Raw genomic sequence first — 14,423 nt, 5'->3', positions numbered from 1 at the left:
CCGAAACCTCTGAAGCCATCGTCGCCTGTGTACCGTTTATGGTCTGTCTTCGTCCCAGTCTTTCGCCTATACGCTGTCGATGGCTTCGGTGCTTGAGAAAACTAAAAACACCAAATGTAGAGTTTTCTTAGAAGTGGTGATCACTTCAACAATATCACACAGTTGAAGATTACTGTTGAGGTTATTAGATGTATGTGAATGAAGAAACACGTGGATAAATTGTAAGATAGAAAATATATTTTAATACAGAAGTGTAAATACAAGTAGGAATATAATTTGAGCTGGTCCAGATCTGCAAGCTGCAGTGTTACCCTATGACCGAAAGCCCTGAAGCCATCGTCGCCTGTGTACCGTTTATGGTCTGTCTTCGTCCCAGTCTTTCGCCTATACGCTGTCGATGGCTTCGGTGCTTGAGAAAACTAAAAACACCAGATGCAGAGTTTTCTTAGAAGCGGTGACCACGTCAACATTATTGTATTTTGTTAAAGAAATTTCCCAAAGTATCTTAGTCTTCGAACGTTGTACTTTAGAAAAATACGAAAATTGACTGCTCCAAGCAAAAACTCCATCGTTTCTATAAACCTGCGATTATGGATATCCGTAACTCGTCATCGAAGGCATTTGCAAGCAAATATTTTAACACTGTTGAATGACATTAGAACAATCCAGAGCGAAATACGCGTAGTAACAAGTGTCTTAATTAATTATCTGTACGAACTACAATTCCGACGTCCTGATACCTCGAACTTCGCGATCAACCCTAAAGGGGCGCTGTAATTTCACAAGCACACGATCGTAAGGAGATTTTAATCGATCTGAATCTGTCTCTTGAATAGAACGTGTCTCTTGAGGATATTACCGCCACTCTCGTACATCGATATAATTTCAATTATTACTAATATTACGCGATTATTACTAAGTCTGAATACTCTGTCTAACGAGACAAGATTGTGTTGCGTCTGTTTTGTTCCAACACGACAATGGGGACCAGCTGCAGTATGTAATTATTTGTAGATTGAATCTGGTTCAATGATTCGCTATGAGCAGTTATTAGACGCAAGATGTTTCATTGTACAGTGTTTTAGACAATGACGAACTAGAAGAGACGCGTCGTTGCTTGAATAGTTCAACTTAATTGAATCGGAGCGCTGTAAACGACAGCGTGATACGTAAGAATTTCAATCGCTCAAAGAAGAATTCGGATAATTGGCCAGCCTGTAGAAATTGTTGCAAAAATCCCGATTACGGAGGATAGCTATCGAAATATATCGTTGAAGGCACAAGATTGAAAATATGAATTTCACTTACAACGACGTAGATAGATACGTAGTTGGTTCCACCTGTCCAGTTAAGCAAAGCTGACGTGAATTTATGACTTTCGATGACGCACCTGTAGCATCCGCGAGCGGTACGTTTTCCCCTGATTTTTCGCTTCAATTTGTCGCGGATTTATTAACTTTGCAACTAAACGAAAACAATACGCAAGGCACAATACCGCGAAAAACTTTTTTAATTTGCGATACTTCGTAACGAGATTCCAGGGTGTTAAATAACAGTTAATTATATATACTTAGTTTTCGCCGACACAGCTAGCGCCGTTTTTTTCACGCGATGAACGACAATGTTAGACTCGGTGGATAATTAAAACGAAACAAAGCTGTCCTTCGTTCGTTTGTCTCTCGTTTTCCTCTTTCCAAGCCTGTACAGACGTCGATCGTACGATTTATAACGCTATAAAGGAATAAAATCGTAAATATATTTATCAGGATGCAAGTCTGGTTCACGAGTTACGTCATGCTTTAACGACGAGGTGGGAAACGAGGCTACAAAATGGGATTAAACGAGTAAAATAATTCGCCCTGGAAAAGTAAAGAGATGATCCGCTTCTCGACAAAAGCGTATTTAATCGCGTCCTCTTCGTCATTGGCTTTCCCCGTATTTGTTCTCCATTACTTGGAAATGTTCGCATAATAGAAGATCTGGTAACTCTGCAAACGCTCTTCGTAACGCATGGCTTGCAAAGCGATTTTAATTCGATGTAACGATGTTTGAAGTGCGAATTCGCGACATCGATGTTTCTCAGTAGAGATCGAACTAAATAGCGTGTAAATCACGACGATTCCTGAATTAGTATTTCTACTCTCCTGAAATAAATTTTATTTCGTCATAGAAAATATTTCTGATAGGGAGAAATTGTCGTGTTACAACCGAAGTTGCTCTCCTTAGTTGAAACATTCTATTTGACGTTTCTTCGTTTTATAGGATACTTTGATGTTTAAAACATTTCCTACCGCGTATTTTCTGTCTTTTAAAAATTACAAGATTATATTGTTACGATAACGCTGCTAAGATTATCGTTACGAGATAGCGACTGAATATTTTATTTAATATTCGAAGGAAGAGGAGATGGAAATGGAGAAGAAAACGATGAAACTTCGGTTTTCTTCAATTTCGCAACGCTAGATAGGACATTTTAACCGAAGAAGATTTTTTGAACGTCGAAGTTTAATATCCCAGGCAAATATTCCATTGACGCCGTCGTTTCGTTTAAAATTCTCAAGCTTCTTCCACCCACTTCTCATCTTCATTTTCTCCACGAAAAATTAACTCACAAGTAGAAGTTTTCCGTATCGGCAGTTCACTTTGCGCAGAATTTCTCTGAAAAGCGACTGTTCGAGAAGAAAGTCGGAGAAAAACCATTACGAGAAACTTTCGCAAATAATAAAAATTCCTCGTGGATTTGTCCGAAGCGTTTCTGTCTGTAACAAAAATTTCGAAACGAAGCTAACGCCCAGAGAGCGTGCGAACACTCGGAGGTGCAAGCGGGTTAAGAAGTTTGTTGAAGCGTATTTTCATCGTTGTCGCTCAGTCTGGTGGCTGAAACGCGAAACAATCTGACGGCGAATTTTCCCGCAGGTAAATCACTGATAAACTCGTGAATCAGGCGGCGGAACGTACGCGTCGGACGCGGAACGGCGTCGACGCCATCGAAAACGACGCGCCATGACGTTGCCACTCGTTTTTCATCGTGGCTCGATACTTTAGCCGCGTACCCAGAAATCAACGTTGGCGATATGTCCGCTCCTGTTCGGCCTTTGACGTGTCGCTCGACATCCCCGAAATTGCTTTTATGATCGTCTATTCCTTTTTTTATTACAACTTGCCTTCGTGCAGCTTTCCTTTGATCGAGCTTTTCTTTCGTTAAACACGTTGAAACGTTACGAGTCGCGAGTTACAAGTTGCCGGTATCGATAAATATTAAACAGCCTTGCACAACGGTAACTAGTTTGCTAATGAAGGAAATAGGATGTTGCAAATTTCACTGTACTTGCTGAAGCTATAAGATGATGACAGAAGAAAAGTATGTTATAATCTTGTAGCATCGTGGACGAAAGGCCTAAAAGATATCGGGTGAACTGTAAAAAATGTCGCGAGAGAGCCGAAGTGCTGTAACATCAACCACATCTCGATCCACATCAGGGACCAGCAATATTCTTAATAATCTCAATATTCTCAAAGACCCACTATAAATCTTGGCATTTTCATAGTTAAGGTCCTTCAGACCAAACAAGCATCTTTTATTTCCAGTGTTTTTTACATTTTTGTCTACTACGGGAAGATACGGGAAAGTTGGTTTCTCTCACGTTCGGTATCTTCCGTTAGCGACTTTCTTTCGAGGGCGGCTAAGACCCTTTCCTAGTCCACCAGCCGTCTATTATCCAATCAGAAGCAACGTCCATGGCCCTCACTTTCCTAGCCAAAATTGTCATCAACAAATCCGATGGTTCCGTGCGCGAGACACACCCATCCTTAGCTTTCCTCCGCCACAGCATCGTCACCGAACGGCACTGATTTTCCATCTTTCGAACGGTCATCACCTTTGACCGGCTTTCCACCTTTAGATCAGTCACCTACTTAACTTATACATACGCACCAGTGTAACTATATTCGTTACAAAGTTGTTGGAATAAACTGTAACTTATAATTTGTTATATCAGTGTCATATTCGATTGAACTATCTCTATTATCCTAACCGAAATAGGGGATCGATCATTTCGCGGCGTCGATCGTCTAATCGTAACGGGAGTTTACGGCTCCCGTCGACGTGCTTCCTCGCGATCGCGTCTCTCCGCGAGTGAAAGAAACAACAATCTATAGCTGTAATACGACGCTGTTGTGACGCCAACCACACGAGAGACCAGGCCGCGGTTCGGAACCGATGGGATGACGACGGAAATAAAGATGTGGCGGCACTCGGCGACGATGTATGTCGCCGAAGCGAAATGCCTAATGAACCCTCGATATCCCAACGATCCTTTCGCCGAATGTTCGAGAACGCCCGACAAACGCGTGGATAGTGGGGATATCGAGGGACGACGAAGAAAAAGAATCGAATTCCGCCGAAAGTCAAGTTGTAAGAGCTTCGGTCTTGAAAAGTCGCGGCTGGAGTTCGGAAGTGAATTGTAGTTAGTGTAAACCAAGTGCTAAGAAATAAATTCTCCCTTTTTATTTCTATCTTTTATTTTTCGTCTTCGATTTCTCTTCTTTTATTCTACGTGACAACACATCGATGAGCCTGACGGCACCTCGACTCGCGACGATGTTTATGGTTTACCCGATATTTTTAGGCTTTTTGGTCCACGATACTACGATAGAAACCGGGATGAATCCTCGAACAGAAACGGACAGAAGGTTTAAAAATTCAGCAAAATCTGAAAATTTCGAGCCGTGCGGCAACGACACGATACATCGACTTCATTTACCTATGAAGCGGCGCACGAGCTACAGGACAATTCGAATCATGTTGTTGTTTTGCCTCGGAGTATCAACATCGCTAGGATACACATAATGTAATAATAAATAAATTCCCTTTTTTTATTTTACGCGACACTGTCGTACGTTCGAGGAAAAGAACAATCTACGACGTACAGGGACAACATGATTTCTAAAAGCAAAATTATCCGAATTTTTACTTGGTGTGTTTTAATTGTGCCTACGTTTTCTGTTTGCCTTTTCTTGTTACGGTTGGAAGTAAATTGAGAACAGTAAAAGAACAAAATGCTTGGAAAGACGTAAAACATACGTTGCCGCGCTTTTTTTAGTCCCGTTGCGCGGCTCGTTTTTTGTTGCACGGTTAGAAAAAAGTCTCGAAAGTACGACTCAAAATAGTATAGCTGGCTTGCATACGTTCCACTTACGACCGCAGAAAAATTAGTAGTGCTTTAAACGAACGAACAACTTATCGTCTATACAGCGATCGTTTCATTTGTTACTTCCGCTTCGATTACCACGGTTTACAACTGTTTGCCCCGAATTTTTTCCAAACTGAAATCAGTAAACAAGAAATTGTACCGGATTAGGCCACGAAAGAAGTTCCGAAAGAACGACGAGTCTGTAAACGATTGGCTTTATGCTTGCGCAATGTTTTTACTCGACGCGTCGTTTTCTTCGCGAAATATTTTTCAGGTAGCTTCGACACGCGTATTCGGCGCACGTTTTCTCGCTCGTAACGATATCAGTTCGGCGTGTCCAAATATAGAGAATTGGCGGAAACCTCGTCTACATCGCTAACTCACGGTCTGTACGAGATCGCTCGCGACGAGAGTTCCCATCGTACGCGAATATTCTCGACAATTGGAATTGATATTTCTAAAAGACAAAGAGAGAGAAAAAAAAAGAACGAATTAGCTATATCGAAGATAGGTGGATTTCGAGTTTCAAGATTCTTACGTAGAAACACGGACTCGTGATACAACTGGTGCACGTAAAATGGAGTTTTGGAAAATCGAAGCCGACGGAATTTCTAAAATTGAACGTAACGTTCGACGAACGAATCGAACGAATATGAATAGTCCGAAACTGAATGATCGAAGTGAGCAATTGGTCAGGTTTAAATAGAACTTACCTTGCAATCGAGTGACGTTCCTGGTGACTTTGTGGCTGTTAACGAGCTGCTCGCGCAAATGAGTCCTCTCGCGATGTCGCTGATAATTGCCGATAACGATCGTGGTCGTCACCAGCACGAGAAACAACTTGGGCCCCCAGGCCGGTCTCATCGACATCGTCCTCCGGTTTTCGCATCCCCCGAAGCTTCTGATATTTCGCGGCGTCTGTTGATTTTACCGGGCCACCGACGGAAACCCAATCCCAGCCGTTCCGCTGTCTCTGAAATCCAAACAGCGGCTTGAAAGTCCAACAGTAGCCATCGCGGTGTTTCTTCAACGTCTAAAGGAAAATTCGCGAAAGCGAATATCCGATGAATGCGCGTTCCCGCCAAAAGCCGCGCAGTTTATGTACTTTGCGGTGAAAGCGGCTGGCAAATTGATATTTGCCATCTGCGCGTTTGCAAGATTTTTGCCAGCTGATCTTAATAGACGAAGGAAGTTGATACGGTACCGAGGCGAGTCTGTTGGTCGAGAACTGCGGGAAAATTCGCAACTTGGTTGGATCACCAGCGACGTAGTTTGTCCATTTTCCGGAGTGAGCGGAGGATCAATATTTACACGATGAAGACTTTCTACGACTTCTGGAAAATCGAGATAAGAGACGGATGGAAATAATACGAGCTGGAATAATTAGTGGAGCGCGGATATTTGAGCAGCGTAAAATATGTAAAAGAAGAGGCGAAATTTATGCGCATAACGAAATATTCGGTTTTTCGTTTGCGAAAATATTCTCTATCTACGAAATAAAAATTGCCGCAACTTTGTGATGCAAATTTTTTTTACCGCTGCTCCGGTTTATCGAAAAAAAGAAAAATGGCATTCCGCGGCCAAAAGATAATGGAAATATATATTTCAAACGCTTGTCACATGTTTAATTTAATCCATCGCGCAATCTGTGGTTTCTCGAATACGAGTTATGCTCGTTCAATATCAAGCATCGATATCAAAACAGATCGATAGCGATATTATTTTACAAATGTAGGTCAGAATAGGATATTTTCATTTTGTAAAATTTGATGCGAAACTCGATACATCGGCACGCGAAGTATAATTACTCTGTTCGTTTCGGACACTACGTTACGTTGAAACGAGATCTGCTCATAAACTAAATACCGTAACATATAAAACGATGGAAAGTAACAGGTCGTGCGAACGTGCTGGTAAAATCAAAACGACCCAAGTTTTCATCGAAATAACAATTTTATTTGGCAATTTCGTCGACAGCGGAAATAGAATCAACGTTTTATCCAAAAACCGACGATGATGATACGACGATGAATACGACGATGGCAAAAGGCGCGATTACCGATGGAATCGTGTTACGTCATAGAACGCTTTATCATAGTCAGATAACTATTAACACAGGCAATCATACGTAGTTGGTAATAACGTTGTCGAGAATGCAATAATAACTTGGATTGCGAATGGAAGTGCGTTTGGCGTATGATTCGGTTCTCATTGATCATAGTTATGGCTCGATTCCCTCCAGATGAACGTGAATTATCGACAGAAAGCCTGCAACGATGGATTAAACGCAATCGTCCAGCGAGATACACAATTTTCAGGAATATTTTCACGACACGGTCATACGCGTGGTACGTCGGTTCGCGCAAGTTTCACAAACGTTGTACGATTTAATCCGCATAATAAACATTTGTAGCCGACAGTCAATTTGCATTTCGTTAGCGAAGAAAAATTACGGAAGATGCAAATGGAAAACACGAGCTTCTCGCGTGTAATCCAGTGCGCTCTTTACCGCGCAACGCGGTATAAAATTTCAGCAATCCCTGGCAATCTACTTGCGCGTACATGCTTCTACACGATCTATCCCTTACGAGATAAGCTGCTCCTCGGTGCAGCACTTAGAGAACACGAATGCAATTTCGCTGCCGCATCTCGAATCGAATTTACGGTTACGTTTACAGCTACGAGACTTTGTTGGCGCGAATACGCGACACAAGTGACTCTGTATGGATGTTGATCGTCGAGACCAAAAGGAAAATACAGCGGGGAAGAAACGCGCAAGTGGACGGACGATGAAAGTTATGGGATATCGATGAAGTTAGAGCGAACCAGCGTTGTTAGTTTTATTTATCGTTTTTAGTTTTATATTCTTACAGTACATCGATCATTTGCTGAATAATTGAAATTAACGTTCACATTTTTCTAAACGACTCGTATTTAACTGTGTCGATATCTATTTCCAGTATCTGTGGCCGACTGCACGTGTCAGCGTGATGCATTAGATACGACGCGATCAACGCGACAAATTAACTTTTGGGTCAAGTAATTTTTCAAGCGCGTCATCGTTTGACACGAGCGGTCGATTCTAAACGATTTTTCGCTAGCGCGTAAATACTGTCAAAGTCTCGTTTCGAAAAGCCGCGATCATTCAAAGCTTGTAAAGCGACGAACAGAGGACAGGGGCGGGAGAGACGGCAGGAGGCGGCAGCTATTCTAACGGAGATGTGATCAAAGTACGAATGCACGCCATTGCATGCACCCTACACAGATGGAAGTATCCGTCGATGCACCGCACAGAACATTCGGCAGCCCGACCGAGAATGATCTATTCAAGCATCCAGGTCGTCGGCGTATCCCTTTCATCCCCGTGGCATCTCGAAAAATCGCTGAAACTCCGTGCAACTTGGCCGAAGATCGACGCGAATTTCGCCGACCAAGAAACACACATTCTTCCTTTGACACGTTCGCGAGAAAGTTTGCGAGAAAGGATCAGGGTTTCAGGGGTAAATGCGTCTGCCGATATCTCGATGCAGGATAGAGGATCCTTTGCGATCTTAAATTTAAGGGACCGTAGATTAAAAATTAGCCAGAGTATCGATATATCCTACGATCGTTTGAAAAGTTGCTTATAGAATTGCATAACTTTTTGTTATTCGCTTATTACGAGTTACAATATGTCGACTGTCGAGTCCAAGCTCTTATCTAGTTCGCGTTGCTTGACTCGAACAACAGTGCACGGTGTATTGCGTTTGATGTTTGAGAAGAGACGCGATATATTTTCCTCGCGTGGAATGCATAGGAATGAAAAGCAGAAATAAAGATCGTTCAAAATCAGAATATCGAAGAAGATATCTCCAGGTTTCTTAAATTTCACCGAGACTTGTACGGAAATTTTGATTGAATTCCCAAAGCGTAAAGATTCGTCAGAATTATCATTTGAAAGGAGACTGTTGAGAATTGTGGATCTTAATCGCCGAAATAAAAGTAAAGCAACGCTAAGATCACACTTAGAATTTATATTAAAATAGTTTGAGATTTATTTGATAAACGCTTTCCAGGATCTTCTTGGATGTACATTTGCACGCGTCTCAGCATCTTCCATACCACACCGCTAACGGAACAGTTGCATTCGTCTGTTTTTCTAGACGCTGTACACGCTCATATTCGCATACGTGTACCACTACACATGGCTAATCTAGTCCAGCACGCAAAATTATATCTCAATAATAACTATAAAAGATGAAGATCAAAATATACCGGTTCTCATTCGACGTCAACATCGTATATGCTATATGTTGAGAATTTTGGATCTTAATAGCCGAAATAATGGTATAGGAACACTAAATTTACACTTGCAATTTATATTAGAATAGTTTTAGATTTATTTGATAAACGATTTCCAGGATCTTCTTGGATATACATTTGCACGCGTCTCAGCATCTTCCATACCACACCGCTAACGGAACAGTTGCATTCATCTGTTTTTCCAGACGCTGTACATGCTCATATTCGCATACGTGTGTCACTACATACGGCTAATCTAGTCCAGCACACAAAATTATATCTCAATAATAATTACAAAGGATGAAGATCAAAATATATCGTTTCTCGTTCGACGTCAACATCGTATATGGTATATGTTGAGAATTTTGGATCTTAATAGCCGAAATAATAGTATAGGAACACTAAATTTACACTTGCAATTTATATTAAAATAGTTTTAGATTTATTTAATAAACGATTTCCAGGATCTTCTTGGATATACATTTGCACGCGTCTCAGCATCTTCCATACCACACCGCTAACGGAACAGTTGCATTCGTCTGTTTTTCCAGACGCTGTGCGCGCTCATATTCGCATACGTGTGTCACTACACACAGCTAATCCAGTCCAGCACACAAAATTATATCTGAATAGAAAGAGCGACCGTGATTAACATCGGATAATTGGCGCTACTTGTAGCTGTTAAAGACGATTAATATAATGCCATTTATGTAATTCGCGCTTGCACAGCGGAAATAGAATCGCGTTAAACGAACGTTCCTTTGAAATTTACCGTGCAGTTATTCTTTTCAATCGCATCTCGTTCGTGTGATCCGAGTAACGGCAAGGCCGAAGCGAATTATCCCGGGCAGCGTTGGCGAACAATAGTTGAAAGACGTTTTACATTTCCTACGTGAAGTTTAACTGGCATTTATCCCGGAAATTTTAAAGCGACGAGACTTCGTTTAATCGTCACGCCTATCTTTATCGCTTCGTCTCGACTAGCTGAAAGAGAGAGCGAAAGAAAAAGGCACGTGAAGAACATAGCCGCTTGGCAACGTAATGAGTCGCGCGAAAAGCGTCTCGACTGTTGATGAAAATTCAAAAATGTATAGGGATAAGCGCAGTTTCATCCATTTAATTACCGGCTCGAACATCTTTTCTGTGATCGTTGAATAGGTCAACAGAGTGAAAACCGCGTGCGAGAATAACGAGGCAAGCAACCGGTTAAAAACTTAACAACGCGTCTTATCTTAGAACGACGCTTCGCACTTGATCTGTCTAGTCGTGGGCATCGATTATATATCTATTCTTCGTTGAAATATCACCGACTCGAAATATCTGCGGCTAAATGTCACGCTCCTATCTGCATTTGGTGGACAAGCGTATCTATCAGAATAGCAAGCAACCGGTTCGAGGATACTAAATGTCGCCGGTCGTTGAATAGCACCATTATTATTCGAAACCAAGTTACGGGAATCACGGCGGATTGATGGTTTCCTTAATTATTTATGCCAACTGTCCGCTTTTACGTAAAACCAAGTGTTCTAATATTTAAGAAGGCAATTGCTGTTACCGCTGATCGGACTTTTCTCATCTACAGTGGCTACGAAAATTCGTAGTATTCGTATTGGAATTATTTTCCATCGAGGCGTTCTTCGAATGACTCGAAATTTATTACAGTCGGATTTAATTAGTTATATTGTACAAATGAAATGATAAAAGCTGTACATGGTAGGAAAATATTTTATTAGGTTGCTCCCAAAATTTCTTTCGTTTCATAAGTGAAACAGTAGATGCACATTTTTTATTTTATATTATTTTATGGATTTATGTATGATCCCTTTTATTCTATTACTACAAAATGGATCGTAATTCAATAAAACAAAAAATATTGTGCATCTACTACTTTCTTATAAAACGAAAGAAACTTTTCGGACAACCTGATACAAGCGACCGAAAGATGATTTCCTATACAAAGAATAGATGCGAGATACGAAAGAAAAGCGTTTTATTCGAAGCTTAGTTTTCATCCGAGTACAGATACAAACCATGTACTACGATATGTATGATGGAACTGTTACACGAGCGTCTCATAAGCTACAATTGCGAGGCCAGTAATATGTGGCATGTTACAGACCCACAACGTGACACGCACAGTCGTGATCCTAACCAAACTGTAACACTTTGATCTAATTTCTGACAGCCATTCATGTAGCAGTATCCGCCGATCAGTTGCAGGATAATGAAGGGATGACGAGAGAGATACAGCGTAATTTAAGATCGACGTATGTAAACTAAATACATTTGATCCTTCGCTGTATATACAATTCGCGTAATACATGATACGAAATACAAAGTATCATTTTACGTATCATTCATCTTTTTTTAAAATATCTCATCGTGTCTTTTTATATTTATATATTTTTATTATTTTATATTTTTATATATTGTTGCCCTCTAACTTGATTCCACCAATGGATAAGAAAGTGACAGTATCGGCCGTATTTCAAGTAACAGTGCTGAGAATTGTGAATCTTAATCACCGAAATAAAAGTAAAGGAATATCAAGGTTACACTTAGAATTCATATTAAAATAGTTTTCGATTTATTGAACAAACGATTTCCAGGATCTTCGTCGATATACATTTGCACGCGTCTCGGCGCTTTCTTTGTCTCAGCATCTTCCATATTACACTGCCAACGGAACAGTTGCATTCATCTGTTTTTCCAGACGCTGGACACGCACATGCTTGCATACACTCGTATTCACACACGTGTGTCACTACTACTACGCGGCTAATCTAGTCTAGCGCACAAAATTACACGCATCTCAATAAACAGAAGTAGAAAATTTTCGTCCCACGTATTTGATTGATTTTACAGTAATCTCAAATATTGGGTTGGAAACTAAGTGATTGCGGGATTTGTCAATACATTCCAATGACAAGATCCGCAATCACTTAGTTGCCAACCCAATATACGCATAACAGTTTTACGATTAAATCAAACACTTTTTCGTAATAGTTCAAAGGTTTCTCCAGAAATGATCACAAAATTCCGTCATTTATATTCTCAGTACAAGAAGTTCGTGTGTCTCGAAGCGTTTTATCTTTGGGATTAGCACGTATACAGGCGTGAAAGGTTCAGAAACGGGGGAAAATATCGTTTGCGTAAGTACGAGGGGTTCGCTATTCGATGTCAATTCGATTTGCAGTTTGCAGAACGATGGACCGTTAGATGGAATGTGGATTTCCGGACAATGAAAAAGCGATGGGGAAGAGAATAGCGATCGCTCCACCTTTTTCGCGCGAGTTTCGTGTATCGCTTGAATGGGATTTCCATTGAGAAAGTTGACGTAAACACGCGAGTTGAATTCTCCTTCGCTTCGTTCGTTTCGTGACGAAACAAATTAATCGCGATTCGCTGTTTGAACGTTCTTTTCCCAATAAATTTCACGAATAAATATTGTTCGTTCGGGAGTACGCAAAACCTTCCACCGTAATTTAAATATGAACTGAATTGTTTATCATCTAAGAGATTAAAAATTTTACTTGGACCATCGAATCGTGGCTGAAACTCATAGAGAAATATTTAATTAAAAATTTGAATTTTCTTTACCGTGTAGAACACCCATCAACGAGGTAAACAAAATTAACAACTTTGTAACATGAAATAGGTAAAGAACGTTTTTCTATATAACAGTAATTAGTCACGCTGGTTGTTAATCAACGCTTTGTGGTAAGAAAAGATCTTTTTTCTTTCTTAGAGTTTATCGTTAATCAATTATCGCAGAAATATTTTTCGAAATTAAACGACCGATGAGCTACCTTTTTATAGAAGAAACAGACGGCGGAAATGTATGCTTATAGAGTAAATGTGGTAAAGTTTAATGCAAGGGTAGACAACGTGTGCAATGAATGTCGATAACAGGCTTCTTTTCCAATATTGCTTTCTGCTCGTAACTTCTAATTTATTGTAACTGCTTGCTTAAAATAGGTCACACTTTGGCGTTTACGTAGGAACTACGGACATGGTTTCTTCCAATTAATGTCAATTTATAATCCACTATTATGTATTAATACACGCGACCATTTGCTCGTAATAAAGAAAATTTTTCTCTTCGGAAAAGTTTGCATGTTAAATTGCTGTATCCAATTTAAGATGATGGATCACTATGATGCAGAAGTTTCTCCTCAGTTTTGCCTTCATTAACTAACTTTTATTCTTTGAAATAATTTACTTTATTACGTAAAGTAATTTATCGTTTTGCTGTTACAAGGAGTGACGCTATTAAAGAAATAATTTTTGTGAAAAATTTTAATTCGTAGAACAATCGAACAACGAAGAACGTAAATTAACGGTTGACGCTTATCGTTAATCGACACAGTGCACGTAACTATACGGTTCGTAGGAGGAAAATTTGATAATTAATCTTCTTTTTTATTAATTACATCTCTTTACTTGCTACTTCAAACAGTTACTTTCCGTCTACGTAAATCGGTCGATCGATAAAAATCGACCAAGTTAATTCGCAATTTATAACACGCGTAAAGCTGTAGATGTGCAGTAAGGAACCGATCTTGTAGCTGTTCTCTGTGGGACGCCTGCGTGCACGTTTCCCTAGTGGAAACACGGGACAATTAGAGAGTTGGGTGGGAAAAAAAGGGATTACAAGTGGAAAAGGAATGGGAACGTGACGTGGAGTTGAAATTAGACAAACGGTAAACGCTACCGTAAGCTGATAGAGAAGGAGAAAGAAAGGAGGTCAGCGTGTAACCGAGACAGAAATTTAAAGATAGGCGGAGAGAGCTTAGGAAATATGGAAAAGAGGCTTGCAGCGTTTGAACCGCTTCACCGAGAACGAGAAAAATAAGTTAGCGAGGCGATTAGAAGGGAAGATTCAACGAAATAGCACGAAAACGATTAAAAGTGGACGGAGAAAGGCGCGATAATATCGGTTAAAATCTC

At 40.4% G+C, this 14,423-nt stretch overlaps 2 protein-coding genes across 2 annotated transcripts in view; one reads left to right on the top strand and one right to left on the bottom strand.

Annotated features, from left to right (window-relative positions):
- The window catches only part of LOC139994172 (uncharacterized), a 243,828-nt gene that overhangs the window by 60,177 nt on the left and 169,228 nt on the right, over window positions 1-14,423 (top strand). The gene's annotated exons all lie outside the window — the stretch shown is intronic.
- Window positions 1-14,423, bottom strand: part of LOC139994166 (zwei Ig domain protein zig-8) — a 107,354-nt gene that overhangs the window by 58,984 nt on the left and 33,947 nt on the right. The window contains exon 2 of the mRNA XM_072016558.1: window positions 5,906-6,165. Coding sequence (XP_071872659.1) covers window positions 5,906-6,062 — 157 coding nt within the window. The 5' untranslated portion in view covers window positions 6,063-6,165. The remainder of the gene's footprint in view (window positions 1-5,905; window positions 6,166-14,423) is intronic.

This window comes from Bombus fervidus, chromosome 14 (assembly GCF_041682495.2).
Source record: "Bombus fervidus isolate BK054 chromosome 14, iyBomFerv1, whole genome shotgun sequence".
In the NCBI taxonomy this organism is placed as follows: Eukaryota; Metazoa; Arthropoda; class Insecta; order Hymenoptera; family Apidae; genus Bombus; species Bombus fervidus.
The sequence above is the reverse complement of the archived record's forward strand: the minus strand, read 5'-3'. Positions and strand labels throughout refer to the sequence as shown.